This window comes from Hemitrygon akajei, chromosome 1 (assembly GCF_048418815.1).
Source record: "Hemitrygon akajei chromosome 1, sHemAka1.3, whole genome shotgun sequence".
Taxonomy (NCBI): Eukaryota; Metazoa; Chordata; class Chondrichthyes; order Myliobatiformes; family Dasyatidae; genus Hemitrygon; species Hemitrygon akajei.
Genome location: NC_133124.1, coordinates 23,295,835 through 23,321,135, shown reverse-complemented (window position 1 = coordinate 23,321,135; position 25,301 = coordinate 23,295,835). Strand labels below are relative to the sequence as shown.

Sequence of the window (25,301 nt, the reverse complement as noted above, 5' to 3'; positions counted from 1 at the left end):
AAAACTTAATTTTTATACACCAGTAATCCTATGAAAAACTATCAAAGTTGCACTTATCCTATACAAATCAAAGCAGGAAAGCATAATTTTATTAGTTTCAGGGAATCCAGCTGCCCAGCAGGAATGCACGTTATTGTAGACAGTGGCCTCCTATTTAACCCCTGACCGATTTATTCAGTCTTGGAAAGCCCAAACAAAAGGAATATTTCCCAGGATGAGACAGACATCCTGGGCCACTACTGCTATCACTTAGCTCAAGCACTCCACCCCACAATTACTCCTCCCCTGGACAGGGCTTACCAATGGGCCCAGCATAATTCAGAAGGATCCTGCTAGAAATACTCTTTAATTCTTTGGAAATTCACGAGCAACTTGTTTACATCATCAAAATACTTTATTATTCAAAAGATCTGTTACCGTCTTTAAATTTTAATTCTGAATTATTAGAGAGATAGTTTTGTTGTGAAATTTTAACACCATTTTGCGCAAGTGGTGCAGGCGAGCTTGATTTCGGCGTTTAAGGGATGTTTGGATAGGTACATAGATGGTAGAGGTATGGAGGGTTATGGTTCCGGTGCAGGTTGATGGGAGTAGACAGCTTAAATCTTTTCGGCATGGACTAGATGGGCCAAAGGGCTTGATTCTGTGATGTACTTCTCTCTGACTCTATTCCATGGAATTTCCCTACCTCCTCCTCTTGCAATGCGTCAAGGCAGCTCCTCTTACTTTAGTGATGCAGGACTGAAGTATTTAATTAGTGCCTTTGTCATGAGCTCTACGTTAGTAAGAAGGTCTCCCTTTAGTCCACACCTTTCCTTTGGTCAGCTTTTTAACGACACATGTTTCTAGAAGACTTTTGAGTCCCCTTTTGCTAATTTATCCTTCTTCACTTGCTTACTCCCTCTTAGTTCCATTTTAGTAATATATTAGATGTCCTGTGTCCAGCCTGGTTCTCTGTAATAGTGGGGCTAATATACCTCATTTTCTGTTTCATTTCATTCCTGTTACCATTGGTGAACTGTCCAATTATCCGCCTCTTGTTAAAATGGCTAATCCAGAGTTGGTGTCCTTCTGTCTGCTGGAGATGACAGATACAACATCCAAAATCATAAGTGTCCCTTGTGACTAACTGTCCAATTACAGCTCAAGTACCCTTTTAACGCCACAGTAACCCTAACCCAGACAGCCTTTCCAGCACTGACAATTTACTGCAATACAGAGGCACAAACTTTCATGTTTAAATTATCATTGGAGATTTATGGAATAATATAAATTTTAAAACATTTGTGTCTGCTGATCAAACCGGCAGTGATTCATTTTCATTACTTTATTTGCAAAGATGTCACATGATTATTAGAGGAGTTAATAGGATCAAGCTCCATTCCATAGTGTGACAATATTCTGGACCGCATAATTTATGTGTTACCACAAAATGAAAATTGGTTAGTCAGGGCTCAAAGTTGAATGGCTCATGCAGAAAGCAACTATAAAACATGCAGACAGCAAGCACAGAACATAAATTGTAAACTTCTGACAGCCAAATGAGAGGAAGCATTTTTGTCAATTCTTCACTATACCTGATAGTCGGACTGCTGTCGCTGCCTTTGTAAGAGCCTGAGTTACTGCTGCTGCTTCGCGATGAGGCTCCGTAGACATCACGGATGTTGGCTGTGCTTTTATACACTGCTGTCACCGGATCTTTCTCCCGAGTAAGCGTTGGGCTCACCGACTGCTTGAGTCCACTAGAAGCACTGCTTCTTCCATGTACACCTCGGCTGGCATTGAAAGAGGTGAAGTAGTCATTATGGTGCCCCCACCGCATAACAATGGAATATACACTCTCAAAAAGTAACTTCTCCATTGTCAAAAGTATGTGCATTAATAAACCCTGTCTATTTTAATTTGTAAAGTAAAGTAATAATGAATATATACTCAGTGGCCACTATATTAGGTAACACCCTCACACCTACTCATTAATATAACTTATCAAATCAGCCTATCAACTCAATGCTTAAAAGCATGCAGACATGGTCAAGAGGTTCAGACCAAACATAAGAATGGGGAAGAAATCGGATTTAACTGACTTTGACTATGGAATTATTTTTTGGTGCCTGATGGGTGGTTTGGGCATCTCAGAAACTGCTGATTGCCTGGGATTCTCACACACATCAGTCTCTAGCACGTACAGAGAACGGAACAAAAAACCAAAACATCAAGTGAGCAGCAGTTCTGTGCGTGAAAACTCTTCCTTAATATAAGAGGTCAGAGGAGAACGGCCAGACTGGTTCAAGCTGACAGGAAGGAGGCAATAACTCAGTGTCTAATAAGTAGGTGCATGTGCATTTATTTGAAAACCTGCAAGATCTATTTTGTGCAAATATCATGGAAAAGCTTCACAAAACAAGACAATTTTCCAAGGAATCATTTCTGAATAATGTGACGAGCAAATGCTTCAAAGGCTAACATATTATATCCAATTGAAAAAAATTATGAAACTTATGAAAGCAATCGAAGAGTTTTTATGTTGACAAGGAGCTAGGTGTTTTCCCCATAGTTTAACTTTTCATATGTTTGCTTGTATTTTCATAAAACCTACGTGTATACTGTTCATGTAATGGTTCAGTGAATTTTCCAGTAATTGTAGCATTGCTGATTCTGTATTTTTCTGGAAGTTTATTAGTTTTTCTGTAGCAGGTGGCAGATAACTTGATCTAGTTATTTCATAGGTTATTGACACCACTGGAATGTCTTGTTATCTTTCCAGTCTGACCTAGTTTTTAGTGTAAAACAACCATAACTTCCTAGTTCTTTGCTTCGTTCTTTGTTCTTATTATACTTAACAAACGTTATGACCAATAAATTTTATGCCTCCTTATTAGACTTCTGAAGAACTTTGGATTGCAAAATCACCAAAGTTCAACAATAATATCCAAGGACTCAGGTTAGAATTGTTTTAAATGGGAAAACTTTACATCTTAAAGACCTTAGGCTGGATTTAAGATCTGGTTTAAGATGGCACTAGTGAATCTCAGCGATTTCTGAATGGTGGCTATGTACTTTGTTAACCAAACTTTTCCTGGCAAATGATCATCACAAGCAACAGTCCGTAACTTCCCTTTGGAATGGACTTGAAGGCAATTCGATGTGGCAGAACTGAGGCGAGGCGAGGTGGCGGGTACATTGCTGTGAGCAAGGAAGACCTGAGGTTCAATTGTTCTAAACGCCAAGCCACAGGCTGAATCATAGTGACTGTGCCCAGGTCCCAGAACTCACCGATTCAACTGAACTCGATGTTTGGACAGGGACCGACACACCATGCCAAATCAGAGAGATCGGTTACAGGTTGAATCCAGGTGGTGGGGTCCAGGACCTTGAGTGCATCGAGGCGATTGAGCACAAAGTTTGTTTATCGATCTTGGCACTGGACCAGATCGAAAGGTCAGGGTGTTGGGGCCCAAGGCGAAGGATGGGACGGTTCAGATCACTGTGTCACGATTTGGCTATAGGCTGAACTATGGGACTCTATTTGCAGACTTCAATTCAGAATACTATTTGCTTGCATGGTGTGTCTAGTTTTCTCTCTGCACACAGGGTGTTCAACGGTCTTGTTTTAAGACCATAAGACATAAGAGCAGAATGAGGCCATTTGGCGCATCAAATCTGTTCCGCCATTCAATCACGGCTGATCCTTTCTTCCCTCCTCCTCAACCCCATTTCCCAGCCTTCTCCCCGTAACCTTTGATGCCCTGCCCAATCAAGAACCTGTCAATCTCTGCTTTAAATACACCCAACAACCTGGCCTCCGCCGCTGCACGTGGCAACAAATTCCACAAATGTTTTATGGATTCTTCTATTGTTTTATGAGTGTTTTTGTGGGCATGATGTGTTTTTCTCTCTCTACACATTGGGTGTTCGACTATCTTTTTTTATATGGGTTCTTTTGGGTTTATTTTTTTCATGGCTGCCTGTTAGGAGATGAATCTCAGGATTGTATAATGCATACATACTTTGATAATAAATGTACTTTGAACTTCTGAACTTTGTTTAGAGTAATCAGTGTTTAGAAACCATCCTCTGGTTAAAAGGAACTCTTTCAGATTCTTTCAAGGTAAATCCACTTTCACAGAATATCAGACAGCCTCAGGTACCACTTGTCAAATGAAAGTGAACGCCGTGAATTTAATATAGAGGAGATGTATCAAAATCTCTGAAGAGGAATAGATGCAGCAGTATTTCAGGTGCAAACTTCTCCTTACATTTTGAACAGACCCAATACCCAAATCATTAATCTCTTCCCTTATGATTCTGCAGAACTGTTTATCTATCCGTAAGCTTACACCACTGAATTGATTATGATCATGCACAGTTTTACTGACATAACAAATGGGAAAGGGACCACATGGGCTGTATTTCCATAATGGTGTTAACACAGCTAAAGTTCATTATGCTTCATCTGGGTAAATTATTGATGTAGCAAACACTTTGAGGCAGCCTCAGACACAGAAAGCACGTTCAACTGAGAAGGCTGTGCACACTGAGGACCACTCAAGACAATTCCACTGGCAAGTTCACAAATTGAGGGACAGTTCAGATCCAAATGCTTGCTTTTAAGAGGCTCGAAAAATTCAATTTTTTCCAGAATATATCACTGTAATTACATCATTTTAACAAAGTCTTGGTTAATTTGTTTATCGCCAGTCAGAATACTTGTTCCTGATTTTGTCATTTATACATGAAGTGTAAAATTATCTAGTTTTTAATGTTTTATTTACTGCATAATTAATTCAGAAAATAAACTGATCCTCTAATGAGTTGTTGGAAACCACTGTATTTTTTAGTAATACTTGTACTTGTAAGAATTGTACTTTTTAATAAACTCAAATATTTTTCTCATTCATTGACAGAAAGCAGTATAATAGCTGAACCTTTCTTATTTGTCACTGGCTAAATGTTAGTGCATTACCCATGTGATGTAATCATTTTAACTATGTAGCCTATTAACTAATTTGTTTCTATCCAAGGAATTTTCTTTATCTTATCCATATAAGTGATAGATTTTTCAGAAGTGCCATCTTTATTCTTTTGTCTTGCATCCCTTAACATTGTTTCTCAACTTTATTTAGTCTGCTAAGTATTCATATATTTATATTTTCTCTAAAATAAACTGAAATCTTGGAATTTAGACTGCTCGCTATATTTGACCCCCAGAAGTAACCTAAGGATCAGAAAGTAAACAGAGATCCAGCAAAGTAAATCACTTGAATCTTGAATTCACGGAAAATGCTCATAGAAGTACAAGTGAGTGTATGAATATTTCAATGGGTAAGTAAATCAATAAATTAATATCTTTATTACTCTCCATTGGTATTATCAATCTTTTCCCCTTATATTACTCATTGGAAATTTCCTCTGATTCATACCTTGCAACATCAATTCTATGTGGCAGCAGGAATTGAAAATTATGCCTGGGTAATCCAAAAGTTAATGGTGAATTCCTTGGGGAAAAATGTTACCCGAGTGATGGGGTAGAAAGGAAGTTTCACTACAGAGCACTTAGGCTTTTGGAAGTTATTTAATAGATAAGCACGGAATGAGTCAGAACAGACAGGGCATTTGGCACCACTTGCTCCCTAAGCAATATGCCTGTGAAATGCACTACCTATACAGGAAGCAGCAGTGGGTGGACGCTCTGCAAAAAGAAAACAGGACTTGGAATCAAATTGTACACAAGCCCCACAAATGACCATCAATTACACTAAATCCAATTTTACTCTCCCCAAATTCCATTTAACACTACCCAGCTTCTGATACTCAACTACATCTACATAATTCACTGTGGCCAATTAACCTGCTTCAAAGTCAAAGTCTCAGTAAATTTATTATCAAAGTATGTATAGGTCGCCATATACTACCTTGAGGTTCATTTTCCTGCAGGCATTTCCAGGAAAATAAAGAAATATAATAGAATTTACTCAAAACTATACATAAAGACTGACACAAAGTGCAAATTGTGTGTAAACATGAAGTACGTAATACAGAGAACAGGAGTTGTAGAGCCTTTGAAAGTGAGCCTATAGGTCGTGGAATCAGTTCAGAGTCGAGGTGAGTGAAGTGGTTCAGGGGCTTGATGGCTGTAGAGTAATAACTGTACCTCGACCTGGTCATGTGGGACCTAAAGCTCCTGCACCTCTGGCCCAATGGGAGTAGAGAGAAAGACTATGGCCTGTTTGGTGGGGATCTTCATGATGGATGCTTATGGTAGAGCTTCTTGTAAATATGCTCAGTGTCTGGAGAGGGCTTTTCCTCTGTTGGACTGGGTCCCTATCCGAGGATGCGTGCTTAGCCTGCTGCTCTACTCTCTCTACACTCATGGTTTTGTGGCTGGCCACAGCTCAAATGCCATCTACAAATGTGCTGACGACCACTATTGTTGGCAGAATAATGATATGCCAACATATTGACGTAAATACAAAGAAGGCAAGCCAGTGGCTATATTTCATTAGGAGTTTGAAGAGATTTAGTATGTCACCAAAAACTCTCGCAAATTTCTACAGATGGAGAGCATTCCAACTGATTACACGGAGGGGCCACTGCTCAAGACTGGAAAAAAGCTGCAGAGGGTTGTAAACTCAACCAGCTCCATCATGGGCACTAGCCTCTCCACCATTGAGGACATCTTCAAAAGGTGATGACTTATCATCAAGGACTCCCACCAACCAGGACACACCCTCTTCTCCTTACTACCATCAGGGAGAAGGTACAGGAGCCTGAACACACACCTTCAACATTTTAGACTAGCTCCTTCCCCTCTGCCATCAGATTTCCGAATGGACTATAAACCCATGAACACTACTTCACTATTTTTGCTCTGTTTTTGCACTGCTTATTTATTTAAAATATATCTTATCATAATTTATAGTATATTTTATGTATTGGACTATACTGCTGCTGCAAAACAACAAATTTCATGATGCACGTCAGTGATATTAAACCTGACTCTGATTCTGATTCAAGTTCCTGGGCATCGACATCTCAAGGAATCTCTCCTGGGCCCACCATATTGATACGATCATGAAGAAGGCATGTCGGCCGGTGGCTCTACTTCATTAGGAGTTCGAGGAGACCTGTCATCAAAATTCTGGTAAATATCTACAGACGTACCATGAGGAGCTTTCTGTCTGATTGCAGGACAAAGCTGATTCTGATCGCCAGTCTTTGGAAAACCAAGGGAGAGTGTGCAAACTCCACACAGTCAGCATCACAAGTCGCTGAAACTGTGTGGCAGTAGCGCTACTGACTGCATCACTGTGCTACTTATCTAAGTTAAACTTTGCAGTATCTTTAGGGGCTTCTAAAAGGAAATTACTACAAATCAACTCACCTCTAAAATAGGCTTAATTTGGCTATCAAAGTTTGGGAAATAGCCATCTAAAGCCCTCATTATATCCACTGGGCAGCCATGTCTTCACAAGTTTATAATTAAAATGGATGCTTGACATATGATCAAATTTCTTTCTGATAGTTGGAGGCCTATCTTTTTCTCTATGCCAACAGATCTGTGATGCTTGGACGCTGAAAAAGGAAAGCATGGCCTACCTGCGAGAAGCCGAGCTCCGCTTGCTCCCCGAACTGGACATAAGACCTTCAGGTGCTGAAATGCTGCCTGTGCTGCTGGACGAACTAAAGTCAGCTTCACTCCCTGCGTGAAGGAACATGAAAAAGGTATTCATTGCCACATTCGCACAAGTACAATATCCCACTGTCACAAATAACTCCCCCATATTTAGGGAAATTGTAGGTATCAATGTACCTGTGACGCAACAGGTTACCTCTGCACCTCACAGACTCTGTGCGGGCATAATCAAAAATACTGCTTCAGCGCAATTTGTATTGCAATCTACAGTAAAGACAGAAGTAAATTTGCAGGCACCAAATCAGTCTAAAACTGAAAACGTTTTATCAATTTCGGCAATTAAACTAAAACCAATGATTAAACATACGCCCTCTTGCACAGCGCTGCTCATCTGTAGTCAGTGATAAACAAAACCGACTTCTCAGATCGTTCAGCAAAAGCTGCTTTAATCTGACAAATTGTGTTTTGTCATCAAGATATCTGCGAGACAATCAATCCTGTTTAGTGGAGAGCCACTCTAATTAAATAAATGGATCAGATTCAAGAATACCCTTTACTGTGAGTAATTGCCTGCACTGGCCCAGCACATGCTCTGCTACGGCACTAACATTGCTGTCAGCCATCCTGCGGGCCCGTTGCTATATAGATTAGACTTGATGAGATTATTTTCCTACAGCATTGTTAAGCAGCTTCCTACTGTTGCCAGCAGCAGAGATCAAGAAAACCACACCTAATCTAAGTCAAGGAAACTGCTTGGTCCAAGTCCAAGCCCCACCCCCAAGAAGAAGCTTTTAAAATTTAATTAGTTAATTCAAATTGCAACACGGACGCTGCTGCAAATGCACAGTCTGTGAGAACCAACCTGCTTAATATTGTTTGCCGAACATGTCTCTGCATGCAAACTATTCACCGGGGATTGTGCTTTATGCTGGAATGGTGCCAATTATGATTTTACCAAGAGGTAGGATATTAGGAAGGCTGGCAGTGTTGAAGAGCAGAGGGAAAAATATTATGTATTACTCTCTCGTTACTGCCTATCCCTTGTGATACAGACTTTCTAAACTAAAGCCAGTTTTCCTGATGGTTTAGTGAGGCATTAGCAAACCAAACACATACACACATGAAAACTTGCATTCCTCTAAGTTTCCATGACATCAGTGTTTCTGAAAAGCTGTTTAGAGGCACAGAACTCCATCTAAAGTGTAGTCACTGAAAAGGGGTAGACAACTTGCATACAGCAAGGGCTCCAAAGTGACCATGCAGTGAACAGCAAGCAGTGTGCCAATAACCAGATAACCAGTTTTAGAGATAACTTTAGAGTGTGTGGGTGAGAGTATTTGCTCACAGGGTGTGTGTGAAGCGCCTAGTGCTTGTAGTTAGTGCATGTTGCATGCTGTATGCCGCATAGTGCTCTCTGCTTACAGCTATTGCCGCTGGCTAGCCTTCTCAACAGAGGGTGAAAAGAGGAGCCGAGTGAGTAAGCCTCCTCCTGCCAGTACAGAGCCTCTCCACCACCAAGACTCCCTCAGTGCCTCCTCGGGGCCACATGCAGAAACTGGGTATCTTATGGTCCCAGGCTAAACTACAGGGGATCTCAGAGCAGCAGTGGGCCCCAGAGACGTGATGTGTAGGCCCACCGCTGTGTGGACACGCCCTGGCGCCTGTCAACCACTGTCCCAGCTATGGGTAAATAGCCCCACTGCCTTGTGGTAAGTCTGTTGAGACAAGGCTAAGGGAGCACACCCTGACAGAAAAGCAATGTGCTGGTGGCGCGCAATAGGCGGGCCTTAACAGATCAAGGACCTGGCAGCCTCCTGCAGCCAAGATGAGGGACCAGTTGTCCTGGGGTCACCCTTGCCACCGGGATTTACCTCATTATGGTGAAGATAGTGCTACTGGGGATGGTGCACCCCCTGTGGCACTTTAATATCTTCCTTGCCCAGGTCTCTACCCCTGACCACGGTGAATAATACCTGGACCTTGCATATGGTTGAAGTCTATCAGCGATGGGGCGTCTGGCAATGGGAGCAGGTACGAATGGACTGGGAGCTCCTAGTCAGAACTCTGCACGGCACAGGGCATTTGGTCGCTAGCAGCTGGGACTGAGTAGCAGCTGTTTTCGGCAGAACCCTGTGCGACTCAGCAGCCCTATTTAGGGACCACGCTGCTCACCCCATTTGGGGAAGGGCCCAGAAAAGGTGGCCTAAAAATTGCCCATTCAATCACTCACCCGGATAGGTTACCACGCCTGTCGGACTATCCCATTACTGCGGTTGAAATAAGAAACAATACAACCTAAAACTGGCAACATGGAATGTCAGGACTCTCCTGGACTCGTATGGCATCTCTGACAGGCCTCACCGGAGAAAAGCGTTGATCGCTGCTGAGCTGAGGTGCTGCAACATCAACATTGCTGCCCTGACTGAGGCCAGGATCTTGGATGAAGGCTCTTTACCAGAGGAAGGGATGGGTTACACCTTCTTCTGGAAAGGGTCCCCCCCCCCCCAGGTGGACAACATCCCCACGGAGTAGGTTCGGCCATCAAGAACACCTTTCTACCAAGTCTCACAGAAACACCTGTTGGCATTAGTGAAAGACTAATGACCCTCCGTATCCCCCGGCAAAGAAACGTTATGCCACGCTTCTCAGTGCCTATGCACCAGCTTTGCCATCTGAGAATGAGGCCAAGGAATGCTTTCATCAGACATTGGATGAAGATCTTTGCCGGATCCCTAAGAATGATAAGATCTTTTTGCTTGGGGACTTCAACACTAGGGTGGGACAGAACAGCAGGATATGGAGCAGAGTGCTAGGTAGGCATGGAATTGGCAAGGTGAATGCAAATGTCATGAGGCTACTTACTCTTTGCTCTGAGTGTAACCTTACCATAACCAACACCATCTTCCAGCAGAAGGTAAAATATAAGAACTCGTGGATGCACCCTCGCTCTAAACACATGATCGACTTCATCACTGTGAGTCGTAGTGAACATCAAGGATGTTCTCTTAACCTGTGCTAGGAGAGGTGTAGAGTGCTGGACTGACCACCGTATGATTGTGGCCAAGCTCCATATGAAAGTGCGTCCCCTCTTGCGGCTGCAAAAAACCAATAAAAAGCAGCTAAATTGCAACCGCCTGGGAAACACTGAAGCAAGAAGTGAGTTTCGACGCATCTTAGCCGAGAAACTAAGGGAGTTGGAACCTTGTCTGAGTTCAGAAAATACCATGGAACAACAGTGGACCTATATCAGCTCTGCACTCTATGAGGCAGCAGCCCAATCCGCTGGCCATAAGAGCAGGAACCACCAAGACTGGTTTGACGATAACCCAGATACCATCCACAACTCGCTAAAGGACATGCACAAAGCACACCGGGGAACTTCAGATAACCCTTCATCCACCAGCATCAGGCAGCATTGGCAGGCAGCTCGGAGGAAAGTGCAAACGGCAATACAGGCCATACAAAATGAGTGGTGGACTGAAAAGGCACATGAAATCCAGTCCTTTGCCGATAATAATGACATGCATAATTTTTACAATGCTGTCAAAATCATCTACGGCCCAATAAATTGCTGTGTTACTCCCCTGAAAACAGCAGATGGTCTAACACTTCTGAAGAATCAGAGTACCATTCTGCTGAGGTGGGCTGAGCATTTTAACACCCTGCTTAATCAGGATTCTGACGCAGACCCCACCATCCTGGACGAACTGCCTGAACTTCCTCCTATCCACGACCTCAGTCTACCACCAACCTTCCAGGAGGTTCTATCAGCTGTCCATTTCCTTAAGAACAACAAGTCCCCTGGCACTGACAATATCCCTGCTGAGTTACTGAAGAACGGAGGGTACATGTGTATGCACACCCTCGACCAGCACATCACCAAGGCCTGGACTGATGAGAACATCCCACAGCAACGGAGAAATGCAAACATCGTTGTCATTTATAAGAACAAGGGTGACAAGGCCATCTGCAGCAATAGTAGGGGCATATCACTCCTTTCTGTTGCTGGAAAGGTCCTGGCTAAAGTGATGCTTCAGAGGCTCATCAGAAACATCACCGAGTCAATGCTGCCTGAATCACAGTGTGGATTTACCAAGAACAGGAGTATGATCGACATGATCTTCACTGCCCGGCAACTTCAGGAAAAGTGCCGGGGCCAACAACAGGACCTGTTTATGGCCTTTGTCGACCTCTCCAAAGCATTTGACACTGTGCAAAGAGAGCTCTTATGGGATGTCCTCCTCAGGTTTGGCTGTCCCAATAAATTTGTTAACATCCTCCGCCAGTTCCACAATGGGATGACTGCTCGGGTGACCATAGGAGGACAAGAATCTGAGCCCTTCCTTGTACACACAGGGGTGAGTGCTAGTGTCAGTGCTCTTTAACATCTTCCTCTTGTGTGTTGGAATTAAGGAGAAACTCGATCAAAAGGACTTGCTCCACTGACTGGAGACAGGTCTGTCTGAATGAAATGTGTGGTGCTGCTACTGGACAACCATGGTCCAATTACGACAGATATTCCTCATCTCGCTCATACCATGCATTCCAATCACCCGCAACAAAACCCAAACTTTGAGAGCTTGTAACTGGAAAGACAATGCGAAGAACAATCTATCTACTAATTTACTCACTGATTCCCCCACAAACGTCAGACGCTGTGTGTACCCACTTCCTACTTTATGGATGTTAGGGATCAGTACATTTTGCATAATTAATCTCAATGACATTATACACTCTTAGCTGAGTCACTGAATCAAAGAACACATGGTTAATTATCCTAATTTCAAAATTCAATCCTCTTGGAAAATATTTTGACCAATTAATACTACAACCCATATATCATTAAATTATTATACTAATTCCAAGCCACATTTGATAGGAAGAATTAAGTGTTTATGCACAGGACATCAGCTCATGATGAAGTGAGAAAAAAGCATCACCACTGACCCTGCTGGTCGCAGTATGTAATTTTCAGCCCACCTAGACCGCGTTCAATGAACCAGCGTGGAAGTGAAGATTTGGTTTAATCTTTTGAACTGCTTGAACTTGTAAGGCACTCCTTCCCTCTGCTAGCCTGCAGGTCACCCTTGGACAACCCAGATATAAATTCCAAACATTGGTTTGCATACCCTTGTTCCTAGTAATGCATAGGACTACTATCGAAGCTGTTTACATTTAGCTAAAAGAACACTGGCAGTAATTACAGAAGACAAAAGCCTGTTGTTGCTGATCATCAGATGTAAATCTGTGTGACAACTGAGTAGGAGACTGCATCAAGTTTTCAATGGCATAGTGTCAATTGATTTGTTTGAAATTGTGGGGAAATTATAACATCATGCAAATTCAGTGTGCATGAATTCATTTTTTAAGGATTTTTCGACACAGCTGTTTCTTATTTTGTTGTTGGGATAAGGCTTCAAAATAACTTGACTTTTGTTATGTCATTTTCATCGCTCTTCTTCCATATACAGTCGGCCCTCCGTATCCGCGGATCGAAAATATTCGGGAAAAAAAATTCCAGCAAGTTCCAAAAAGCAAAACTTGAATTTGCCACGCGCCGAGCACTATGCTGAATCCACGCGAATGAAGTGATGTGTAGGCATACCCTGCTGTAGCCTCCCGCCATCTCACAGATCCTCAGTCTCTCTCCAGCATTTGTTGTTTGAGCATTGTTCACCTCGCGCCTCGTTCGTTTGCTACTTGTGTTGCGAGCGAGAGGAAGGAGTTTAAGGCTAGTAAGGGATGGCTGACTAGCTACGTAAAGCACTACAGCCTCAAGAACTTAAAGATCATGGGAGAATCGGCATCGGCTGATGCCGAGGCAGCATCAGCGTTCCCAGAAGAGCTACGATGGTCAAGTCTGCACTGAACATGCACAGACTTTTTTTTCTTGTCATTAGTCCCTAAACAATACAGTATAACAACTATTTACATTGTATTAGGTATCATAAGTAATCTAGAGATGATTTAAAGTATACGGGAGGATGTGCGTAGGTTATATGCAAATACTATGCCATTTTATATAAAGGACTTCAGTATCCGCGGATACCAAAATCCGTGGAGGGTCCTGGAACCAATCCCTCACGGATACCGAGGGACGACTGTAATATGTTTTTATCGTCTTTTGTAATAACTGCCGATGCTCTCATAGCTAAATATAAGCTGCTTTGATAGTAGTCCTATCTTCTTTGGTTTACTAGAGACCAGGGCATGTAAACCATTGCTTGGAATTTATATTATTATATCTGGCTTGCCTGAGGGTGACCTGCAGGCTAGCAGAGGGAAGGAGTGCCTTACACCTCCTTTGGTAGAGACGTATCTCTACCCTGCCATCCCATTATAATGCCATTTAAAGTGAGTAATTTTGCTTTACAGCCTCTATCCTTAGCATTTCTCATCAACAGCACTGAGAAGAAAACCCAACATAAATGTACATAACAGTGCCTTACAAGTGTTCATACCCTAACCCTTCCTTCACATAAATCAATTTAACTGAGTTTTTATTTGTGAATCACATGCTCATTTTTTCACAGTAGAACATCCCCCCAAAAAACTGTAAAGCCTGAAAATCTAAAAATCCAAAAACTGAAATGTCAGCTGTTAATATTGGAGTATAAAAGTTGCATTGTTTGCTGTGTAACCAAAACTATGTAGTCAGCTTTGAACTTGCTATTTGCTATGCATGTATCCAATTTAGTAGGAGAATGAAATCTTAAGAATGTAGAAGACAATGGTGTGTTAATGAGAGGTAGCTAAGAGATGTAGATTAGAACAGGATTAAGTCAATGGGTAGAAACAATAGTGGCGGATGTACTTGTGATACGCAACTGTAGACCGACTGGATATGCTAATGCAACTTAACCAGGAGATTGCTATAAAAAATGCTATGTACAAGGATCGGTGGGCAATCAGCGACTAGCTCAATGACTGTCTCAGCTTTGATTTGCAAATTAAAGTTTAACCCTTCTTGAAGAATCTTCTGCGTCTCCTGGTCGTTTGTGGGGCACGAGAAACCACGACAAAATTGGCGACCGTGACAGGACCGGAAAGAGACCCGCAGAAAGGAAACGGCAGATTGGGGATGCTTCCCAGTCCTCTAGGGACCCCCACAAGGCTAACAGAATTAAGGGTAAGCACTTTTTGCGACAATTTGGACTAAGAATTCTGTTGGTTTTGGGGAGGTCTTGGAGTCTCAGAAGTGTGGAACCACTGCCGAAGGGTCTCTCCAGTCCAAAGAATCTGGCAGAATTGGGGGTTAACAGGAGGCTCAGGGGATTGATCAAGAACACTGCAGTGAGGGTAAGTACAAACAAGCTAATAAGAAGTTAAGTGAAGAAAAATTCCACCTGGTGTTGGTAAGTCCCTGTGGATACCACTTCGTATGAAACGAAGGTCTGAACGGGCAGGGAAAGGGAAAATAGAGAAAATCCCTGTGGATACCGCTTCGTATGAAACGAAGGTCTGAACGGGCAGGGAAAGGGAAAATAGAGAAAATCCCTGTGGATACCGCTTCGTATGAAACGAAGGTCTGAACGGGCAGGGAAAGGGAAAATAGAGAAAATCCCTGTGGATACCGCTTTGTATGAAACGAAGGTCTGAACCGGCAGGGAAAGGAAAATAGAGAAAATCCTCGTGGATACCCCCTTAAGAGATAAGGGTCTGAATAGACGAGGTGCAAAGAGAAAGTTCTGTGGATACCGCTCTGAATAGAGGTCTGTACGGGCAGAACAGAATAGGAAACAAGGACAGTCCAATATATAGTTTAAAGCGCTGGTAGATAGACAATAGACTAGGCATAGAATTAGAGTAAATAATATTATCCAGTAAACGAACTGTGAATCTCTGAAATACCTTAAAAAGGGAGAACAACATGACAGGTAAAGGAACGGCAGTAGAGATTCTGAGCAAAAAAATCCCGGTAAATAAACATGAGATCACAAAAACTTCAGAAAAATGGGAAAAGAGAACCAAAAACCTGGTCACAAAATGGCAAAGAGAAGGAACGTTTGATGTAAGCTCATGCGAAGAAATGGAGGCACTAATTAAAAATTACAAACCAAAAGATAAATCTAAGAAGAGGGCAAAAAAGAGAATGAGAAATGGAAGTGCTAAGACTCTTCAGAACGGAGGTAGAAAGGCTGAGGAGGACAGGTAGAATATTGATTACAAGAGAGGAAGACACTAAGGTGCTGGAGAAACAGCCTGTTAGAGAGAGAGAGGAAGGTACAGTGAGAAGCTGGCTTCAGCTCCGTACCCGGATGTGAAAGAAACAGTAAAGCCCCCTCCCTATAATGAGGAAGGAACCCCTAAGCAGTGCCCCCTTCTGGTGGGAACAGTAAACATGCAGGGAGAAGTACAAGTTTGGGATAATGAGAAGGAAAAAAAGACAATACGAGAAGGAAAAAGCGGTGATATGGAAGCAGATACAGGCAGAAAGGATAAAGGTGGAACAGGCAAAGAGAGAAATGAAAGAAGAGATTGAACAGATGAAATACTGGAGAGAGGAAAAGGAGTATGAGGAGTATCGGTTATACCATAGAAATAAACAGACTAGAAAAGAAAGTGGCTCATCAGGGCAGGAAGAGATGAGGCATTCAAGAGGAAGTGGAAAAAAGATAGGAGATGAGAGTCTTGGAGAAACACAAGAGAGAAGGGAATCAAGCACGAGTAAGGATCATGAGGAGTCCCTGCCACAGGTGTACAGACACGGACTGGAAGAAAGAGAAGGTGACTCATTGGAGGAGCAAGAGTTAAGTGGAGAGAGAGAGGATGTAAGAATTTGTGGGGAAGAGGTAGGAAGCAGAAGCCTAGAAGAGCAGAAGGAGGCGGTAGGGGAGCGACTTGCGGAAGTAGAGAGAGAGCTAGATAAGTTACTGAGAGGGGATTGCCAGAGGAGATGCGAAAAATACTCCAGGGGCCAACCAAGTATTGAATCAGAACAGAAAGGAAGGACTCCACAGGGAGACTGAGGGAAGAAGAGGACCCCGGAGAAATTTGTGTGGGAGGCAGTAAAGACATACTCTGAGACAGATGGGGAGTCAGGTGAGGAGGAGAGCCAGGGCAGGTGGGAAGAAGGGGGAAGAATGATGCCGTTGTTAGTTAAAGGATCAGGACAAGTGCAGTATGTCCCTTGGGGATCCCAGGACCTAGAAGGGCTGAAAAACACTCTGCCCAATCTACATGAAGGAGCAGGGAAATGGATTAGAGACTTTGAAGAAGAAACGGCGGGACGATTATTGGCTATGGGAGATTTGAAGGCACTATTGATAAGGTTGATGGGAACCTCCAAATTTAACGAACTAATGGAAATGGCTGGCATAGTAAACTCGAACGACCCGAGAACTGATGGAGACAGGTTTGACAGAGTGAGGCAGAGATGGTATGGCAGGCCCTCAGGAAGCTTTATCCACCCAAAGTGGACCCCAAAGCCTTAAAGGGGGATCCACTGGGAGACACTGAAAACCCAGCAGCCTATGTAGAAAACCAGTTGAAAAGGTGGAGACTGGAGACTGAGCAAGAGGTGGAAAATAGCTTATTTATCACCACACTGTTCCGACATAGCATTTTGGATGCAATGCCTCCGCAAGTAAAATCCAAACTGGAGGAAGTGGTTGGGCTGATGTCAATGACCCCACAAGAATTTAGAGACCACGTAGTCCATGCGGTTGAGAAATACCGGAAAGACAAACGAAGGTTGGCTGAGCAGCAGGAAGAGGTGCAAAGAAAGTTAATACAAATGCAGCTCGAAGAACTCAAAAAGAAGGAAAAAGAGAAAAGCAAAAAGATGCTGCCAACAACCACCAGTCCGAGTACAGCCATCGAACTGGCTGAAGCACTGCTATATGGAGGAACCAATCATACTGTAAGAAAAGGGCTGGAAAACCCCATGCCAATAATCAACATCTTTGGAGGAGCATTCCCACAAATGCCCTATCAGGAACAGACTAAATTCAAACAGCCCAGACAGGACTGGAAGTCCCAAGGAGGGGGACAGAGGAGCTATGGGCAGAGGGGACCAGTGAGGAAACAGGGGGAAAGAGAGGTAGAGAGATTGTGCTGGGGATGTAATCAGCCAGGTCACATAAGAGATTGTCCGTTTACACTATGGCCTGTCACACACCAACAGGAACCGATAAGAAGGGAACTAACGTTTAGCCAAGGACCACCCCCACAGGCCCAAGCGGACCTGTGAACCCCTATGCGAGTTATTAGGGGTGCCCCGAGAACTCGAGTGGGAAGGGACATTACCCAATGATAACAAGGGAGGCAGACGAGGAACCCATTGTTCAGGTTATGTTAAAAGGGCAACTGACACCAATGATGACAGATACTGGAGCCACGTACACTTGTGTACAGCCACAGTATGCCCTTCACCTTCCCATGTCAGGAAAGTTTATTAAGACGGTAGGGTTCTCGGGGAAAACACAGTTGACACAGTGCACGGCTCCAGTGCAGTTGAGAATGGGAAATAAAGGAATTGTTTTGCCGGTGCTAGTATCTAAAGGTACAGGATACCGGAGGCTGCGCCCCACGTAACGTTGTTGGTAAACAAGGGATATCAGTCTAAAGACTTAGGACCCTTAGTTAAGAGTGCTGAAACCGTAACAGTGTGGAGGAAAATCACGCCAGAGGTGTGGATGTCAGAAGACAACAATTGCATTAAAATAATGGTAAGTGTAGATATGGTAGGGACAGTGAGAGAGGTCGAAATAACTCCCCAACCACACATGCCATTGCTGGGAAAGGAAAGAGGCCAGCAGAAAGATAGAAGGTTAGATGAGCTGCCGTCTATTCTGTGGTCACAGCATGACACGGACGTAGGGAAAATAAAAACAACTAGACCAGTGGAAATAAGGCTGAAAAGGGGAGCAATTCCACCCAGGAGACCACAGTACCCTCTAAGACCAGAAGCAGAAGAGGGAATAGCATCGACAGTGCAGGGGTTGCTTGAAATAGGAGTGCTTAAAAGAACAAACAGTCCATGCAATACCCCGTTGCTGCCGGTCTTAAAAGCAGATAAATCTAAGTGGAGATTGGTGCATGATTTGCAAGTGGTAAATGATGTGGTAGAGGACTGGCCAGCGGTAGTCCCCAACCCACACGCTTTTGACTAACGTTCCACCAGAAGCAAGTTACTTTTCAGTGATTGATTTGTGTTCGGCTTTCTTCAGCATTCCTCTGGCCGACCAGTGTCAGTATCTGTTTGCATTTACTTACAGAGGTGCTCAGTATACCTATACCAGAATGCCGCAAGGTTTTAAACATTCACCACGTTTTTAATCAGGTGTTGAAGGCAGACCTAGAGGGCATACCATTGGAAAGTACACTGTTACAGTATGTGGATGACCTGTTGATTTGCTCCCACAGTAAGGAACAGTGTGAGCAGGACACTATAACTCTGTTAGAGAAGCTAGCGCACGGAAGACATAAAGTATCCAAAAAGAAACTGCAATTTTGCACGCAGCAAGTGGAATACTTAGGCAGGGTAATATCCAAGGGAGTGAAGGCGATAGCACCAGATTAGATTGAGGCAATAACTAAGGCCCCAAAACCCCAGACTATAGGGCAGATGATGACGTTTTTGGGAATGGCAGGGTACAGCTCAGATTGGATAGGAGAATATGCTGAGATTGTGGCACCTTTGAGAAAGATAATGAAAGAAGCAGGACATACAAATTTGAAGAACGGCTTACAATGGAATGGAGAGGCGGAGATAGCTTTCAATACTATTAAGCAGGAATTGCAGTCAGCACCAGCATTAGCTTTGCCTGAGAAGGTTTTTCATTTGTATGTATCCAACCGACAGGAGGGTTATGTCACAGCGGTTCTAACACAGGAGACAGGCACAGGAAAAGCAAAGCAGCCGATAGCATACTACAGTACGAGACTAGATGAGGTGGCTCAGGGGTATCCACCCTGTTATCAGGGATTGGCGGCACTGTACTATGCATATGAAAAGGCATCATCTGTAACCCTGGGCTATCCTGTGACCCTGTACACACACCACAAAGTAGCAGAATTGCTGGAAAGAGGGAAATTTGTGCTGACACCAGCCAGGATAGCAGCGTATCAGATGCTATTGACATTTCCAGACATAACTATACAGAGATGCACTACCAGTAATATAGCCGATTTTGTCCCTTTGGGCAATGAAGGAGAACCCCATGATTGTGTAGGGAAGACGATGGCATTTGCCAAATTGAGAGCAGATTTACGGTCAGAACCACTAGAGGATATAGATAAAAAGGTTCTGTTCATAGATGGCTCTTGTTATAGGGATTATGATGGAAATCACGCAGGGTTCTCAGTAGTGCAGCAGGATCAGTCGAGCTATAAGATTATTAGGATGGAGTCCTGTCCCCAACTGTGTTCCGCCCAACTAGCGGAAATCAAAGCCCTGACAGCTGCGTGTGAAATGATGAAAGGTGAGAAAGTAGACATCTATACTGATTCGGCATATGCTCATGGAGTATGCCACTTGTTTGGGGCCGTGTGGAAACAGAAAGGTTTTAAAAAAAGCAGTGGAGATCCCATACAACATTGTCAGCGAATTCTAGACTTAATAAAAGCCATAATGAAACCTAAAGCATTGGCTATAGTAAAATGCCAGGCACATAAAAAGGGAAATGATGTAATAACAAAGGGAAATCAAGCTGCGGACGAGGCAGCCAGAAAAGCGTCTGGATGTACATCAGCTGTCATTGCCCCCCAGGTAAGCCTAACTCCAGAACCTGTGGTAGAGGACCTAATTGAAATACAAGGTAAGGCAACTTTGGCAGGACAGACAATGTGGAGACGAAGGGGGGCCCAAGCAGAACCCGGAAGGCTTGTGGAGCACGGAAGACGGTTTGTTGGTGGCGCCCACCCCTCTACTGACGATTCTGATTTCAGAAGCGCATGGGATTAACCATTGTGCAAGGGGGGAAGTGATAAAGAAAATAAAGAAGGATGGTTTTTGGTCACCTTATTTACAGGCTTCAGTGGACTTTGTCTTGTCACAGTGCGAGGTATGCGCACAGAATGCAGGGTTCGGACATCAGTTATTTGACTTGGAGGATGGGGAGCATGGCTGACTAAAATGGCAATAACTGTCAGTACTGTATTGTTGAGCTGTGCGCTTGTGCTGTGCTGTTTTCTTCCTTGTCTCAAGTCTCTTGTAGTGCGTGCTGCAACCAAACAATTTCCGATGCTCGTAGCAATTACTGAAGCAAGCTTAGTGGAGAAAGAAACACCGAAAATGTATTGTTACAGCCTACAACACCTGCAGGATGAACAAGAGCAAAACGACAATGTGGAAGTAGATTGTAAGGGCTTCTGAGTCTTTTTCCCTGTCTCAGGTACAAAGGGACAGGTTTTTGGCTCAGCGGCCCAGGGTAACAGGGAGAGTATACTTTGAGGTCTTGGCACAGAAAATTATAGTTTAACCCGAGATTTGGGAATAAGTGCTTGAGTTTATTGGGGCATTTGTGCGCGGACTCTTAGTCTTCTTTCTCTGTGTGAGACCCTAAAGGGGGGATATATTGGAGTATAAAAGTTGCATTGTTTGCTGTGTAACCAAAACTATGTAGTCAGCTTTGAACTTGCTATTTGCTATGCATGTATCCAATTCAGTAGGAGAATGAAATCTTAAGAATGTAGAAGATTCATTCTTCTACATTGTTAATGAGTTAATGATAGGTTAATGTTAGTGTGTTAATGAGAGGCTAGCTAAGAGATGTAGATTATGTAGTCAGCTTTGAGTTTGCTATTTGCTATGCATGTATCCAATTTAGTAGGAGAATGTAGAAGACAATGGTGTGTTAATGAGAGGAAGCTAAGAGATGTAGATTAGAACAGGATTAAGTCAATGGGTAGAAACAACAGTGGCGGATGTACTTGTGATACGCAACTGTAGACCGATTGGATATGCTAATACAACTAAATCAGGAGATTGCTATAAAAAATGCTATGTACAAAGATCGGTGGGCAATCAGCGACTAGCTCAATGACCGTCTCAGCTTTGATTTGCAAATTAAAGTTTAACCCTTCTTGAAGAATCTTCTGCGTCTCCTGGTCGTTTGTGGGGCACGAGAAACCACGACATTAACAAGTATTCATCCCCCTTTGCTCAGTACTTAGTTGAATCAGCTATTACAGCCAGTAGTCTTTTTGGGAAAGTCTCTATTAGATTTGCACAGTGTGATGGAGCAAGATTTGCCCATTCCTCCTTGCAAAATTGCTCAAGCTGTGCCAGGTTCAATCGGGAGTGATGGAGGACCACAATCTTGAGGTCATGGCAGATATGTTCGATCAGGTTAAGGTCAGTACCTGAGCCACACACGGACATCAGGTCTTTCCATTTGAAGCCGCTCCCTGTTAGCTCTGGCAGTGTGCTTTGGGTCATTGTCCTGCTGAAAGACAAATTTCCTTTCCAGTTTAAGTTCTCTGGCAGAGACCAGCAAGTATTTATCCAGGATCTCTCTAATATAGCAGCATTCATCCTCCCACCAATCCTGACCAAATTTTCAGTTCTTGCTGCTGAAAACCATCCCTATAAGCATGATGCTACCTCCACCACGTTTTATAGTAGGGATGGTGTTACCTGGCTGTTGTGCAGTATTACACTTTTGCCACATATAACCGGTTAGTGTTGAGACCAAAGAATTCCACTTTAGTTTCATCTGCCCACAGGAGCTTCTTCTACATCTTTACAGTATCTTCCAAGTGATGTTTTCAGTGACTAGGTTTAGAGGGATGGCCTGACCTAGGCAGTGTGGCTGTGGTTTCATATTTTTTCCACTTTTTCCATGATGGACCACACTGAGGTCCAAGGTATGTTCAGTGCGTTTGAGATGGTCTTGTACTCTTCCCCAGATTTGTATATCTCCATTGACGTACTTCCCTGACTTGTCTTGAATGCTCTTTTGCCATTTTGGTTTGGTCTGTTGAAAATCTATCATACTCTTGGACCTTATAGGGAGAGGGGGTATTTATTCAGGTGATCCTCCAATTTTCTACATCAAAATATTGGGTGAGTTGGGACAGTAATATACAGTATATTGCACCTGAGGAGAGTTAGCACAGTAGTTCCAAAGGAGAGGAATACTGTTTCAGCCTCACAATTTTGATTTTTAATTTTTAGCAAGTTGTTGACAGGTATTGGAATTTTTCTTTTGATTTGACATGATGCACAATGTTTTGTAGATTAGATAAAAAATCTTACTTCAATATATTTTAAATTTAGAACGAGACAGTAAAATGAAAAATTTGGATTTGAGGAATTCCTATATTTCGAAGAACACTTGCCTGATTTCTAATTTGCCATAATTTCTGAATTTATTAATTGTTTGTTTAAAGATAGATGGTAACAGACCTTTTTCACCCACTTAGATAAAACTAATATATATCAGAATTTAATAAATGCATTCAGAGGACTGAATTAAATTTATGCACAAAAGTGATTAATATTAAACAAATGTGAAGCTCACTATGTTCAATTGCAGACAAAAATATATGAATTACTTCTCAGAACACTTCAAGCACTAACCTTGAGTTTTCAAAACTGAAGAGAATTCTATGAACAACAATTACATCTGGGTAAAAAAATTAATTTAAAAGAAGCTTAGCAATATTGAAAAAGTCTTTCAACCCTTAATATTAAAGAACTAAATATGTCAGATTATTACTGCTACTGTAATTAAATGTTAGATCTCAGCAATGTAACTGTAAAATTGTACCTAATGTTCCTTAATGCATATTGAATGTATCGTTCTCCTAACATGAATGAGGCCAATTTTTATGCAGCAGTGCACTGTGCTGAATCCAAGCCAAATGCTGAAAGGTGCTGAACTAGAAGAACTTAAGGACATACAAGTGGTGAGAGAAAAAAAAAGGAAGTGTTTGTAGATGTATTTATCTGTGGTCTAGAAATTGTAGTAAAGAAGCCAATACAGATGACCATATCCACACGGTGGTTATGACGACGCACAGGAAGTTTAATATGTAAAAAGGGAGAGGTGAGAGCAGTAAACACACGAGTCAAGCTGGCAGGAAAATTTCAGTCTAGAACGAGTCATTGCTGAATATATTCCTGTTGTAGATAATCTCTATGAGGAAATCTGGGCTGAATCATTTATTACTCACAAGAACAATTATGATAGGGTTCAGAATCCGAATCAGGTTTAATATCTCTGGCACATGTCATGAAATTTGGTATTTTGCTGCAGCAGTACATTGCAATACATGATAATAAAAAAGCTATAAATTACAGTAGGTATATATAAAAAAAGAAAATTAAATAAGTAATACAAAAAGAGAGAGAGAGATACTGAAGTAATGTTCAAGGGTTCATTGTCCATTCAGAAATCTGATGGTGGAGGGAAAGGAGCTGTTTCCGAAATGTTGAATGTGTACCTTCATCCTTCCTAATGGTAGCAATGAGAGGAGGGCATGCCCTGGGTGATGGGAGTCCTTAAGGACCGATGCCATCATTTTGAGCCATTGCCTTTTGAATGTGCCTGGATGCTGGGGAAGTTAGTGCAGAGGGAGGTACAGAGGCCCAGGTTTTAGAGCTTGTTCATTAGTACTGAGGGTACGATGGAGATGAATGCTGAGCTGTAATCAATAAGCACCAGCCTGATATACTATAGGTATTACTATTGTCCAGGTGATCCAAGGCCAAGTGGAGAGACGGCGAGATTGCATCCTCTGTAGATCTATTGTGGCAATAGGCAGATTGCACTGGGTCCAGATCCTTGCTTAGGCAAGAGTTGATTCTAACCATAACCAAACTCTCAAAGCACTTCATCACAGTTGATGTGGGTGCTTCTGGGCAATAGCCATTGAGGTAGCTCACCCTGCTCCTCCTGGGCACTGGTGTGACTGTCCCCCTTTTGAAGCAGGTGGGAAATTGTGACTCTCAGCAGTGAGAGCTTGAAGATGCACTTGAACACACCCACCAGTTGGTTGACATAGGTTTCCAGAGCCCTACCAGGTATACTATCAGAGCCTGATGCCTTGCAAGGGTTCACCCAGTTGACATTCTGACATCAGCCTCTGGGACAGAGATCATCAGGGATTTGCACAGATGTAGTTCTATTCTCCCCTTTTAAAGCGTGCATAAAAGGTGCTGAATTCATCTGGTGTGAAGCATCACAGCCATTTGCGATGTTAGGTTTCGCTTTGTAGGAAGTAATGGCCTGCAGATCCTGCCAGAGCTAACATACTTCCGATTCTGTCAGACCTCAATCAGAATTGACCTTCAATCCTCAAAAGCCTAAATAAATAGGGTTGGGTTACAGAATAAATTTACAAAGTCTGAAACACTTAAGAAAAATTAAAAGGAAATAACCTGCTTTTATGTAGTGACTTTCACCTCCTTTTGAAAATGTCTCAGATAGACGTGCAGCCGCCACTACAATAGAGAAAGTGAGCATGCACTTGGCACACAGTAAATCAGTCTGTTCCTGATGAAGGGTTTCAGCCTGAAACGTCGTCACTACCTCCTCCCATAGATGCTGTCTGGCCTGCTGAGATCTGCCAGCATTTTGTGTTTTTTTTATATAAATCAATCTGTTTTCCTTATTCATACTGAGAGATAAATATCGGCCTGAACTTGGAAAATAACCATTTTCACAGATACCACAACACTAATCAAATAAGGGTCTCGTTCTATCAGTCTAAGAACAGC

At 42.7% G+C, this 25,301-nt stretch overlaps 1 protein-coding gene across 6 annotated transcripts in view; it reads right to left on the bottom strand.

Annotated features, from left to right (window-relative positions):
* Positions 1–25,301, bottom strand: part of sybu (syntabulin (syntaxin-interacting)) — a 128,602-nt gene that overhangs the window by 18,470 nt on the left and 84,831 nt on the right. For 5 of the 6 annotated variants that reach the window (XM_073039003.1, XM_073039010.1, XM_073038998.1 and 2 more), the window contains 2 exons: positions 7,597–7,699; positions 1,578–1,775 (listed from right to left, as the gene is read on the bottom strand). In XM_073039003.1, coding sequence (XP_072895104.1) covers positions 1,578–1,775; positions 7,597–7,699 — 301 coding nt within the window. Of the gene's footprint in view, positions 1–1,577; positions 1,776–7,596; positions 7,700–8,183; positions 8,272–25,301 lie in introns of those variants that run through there. The other variant, XM_073039016.1, reaches the window with a different exon arrangement.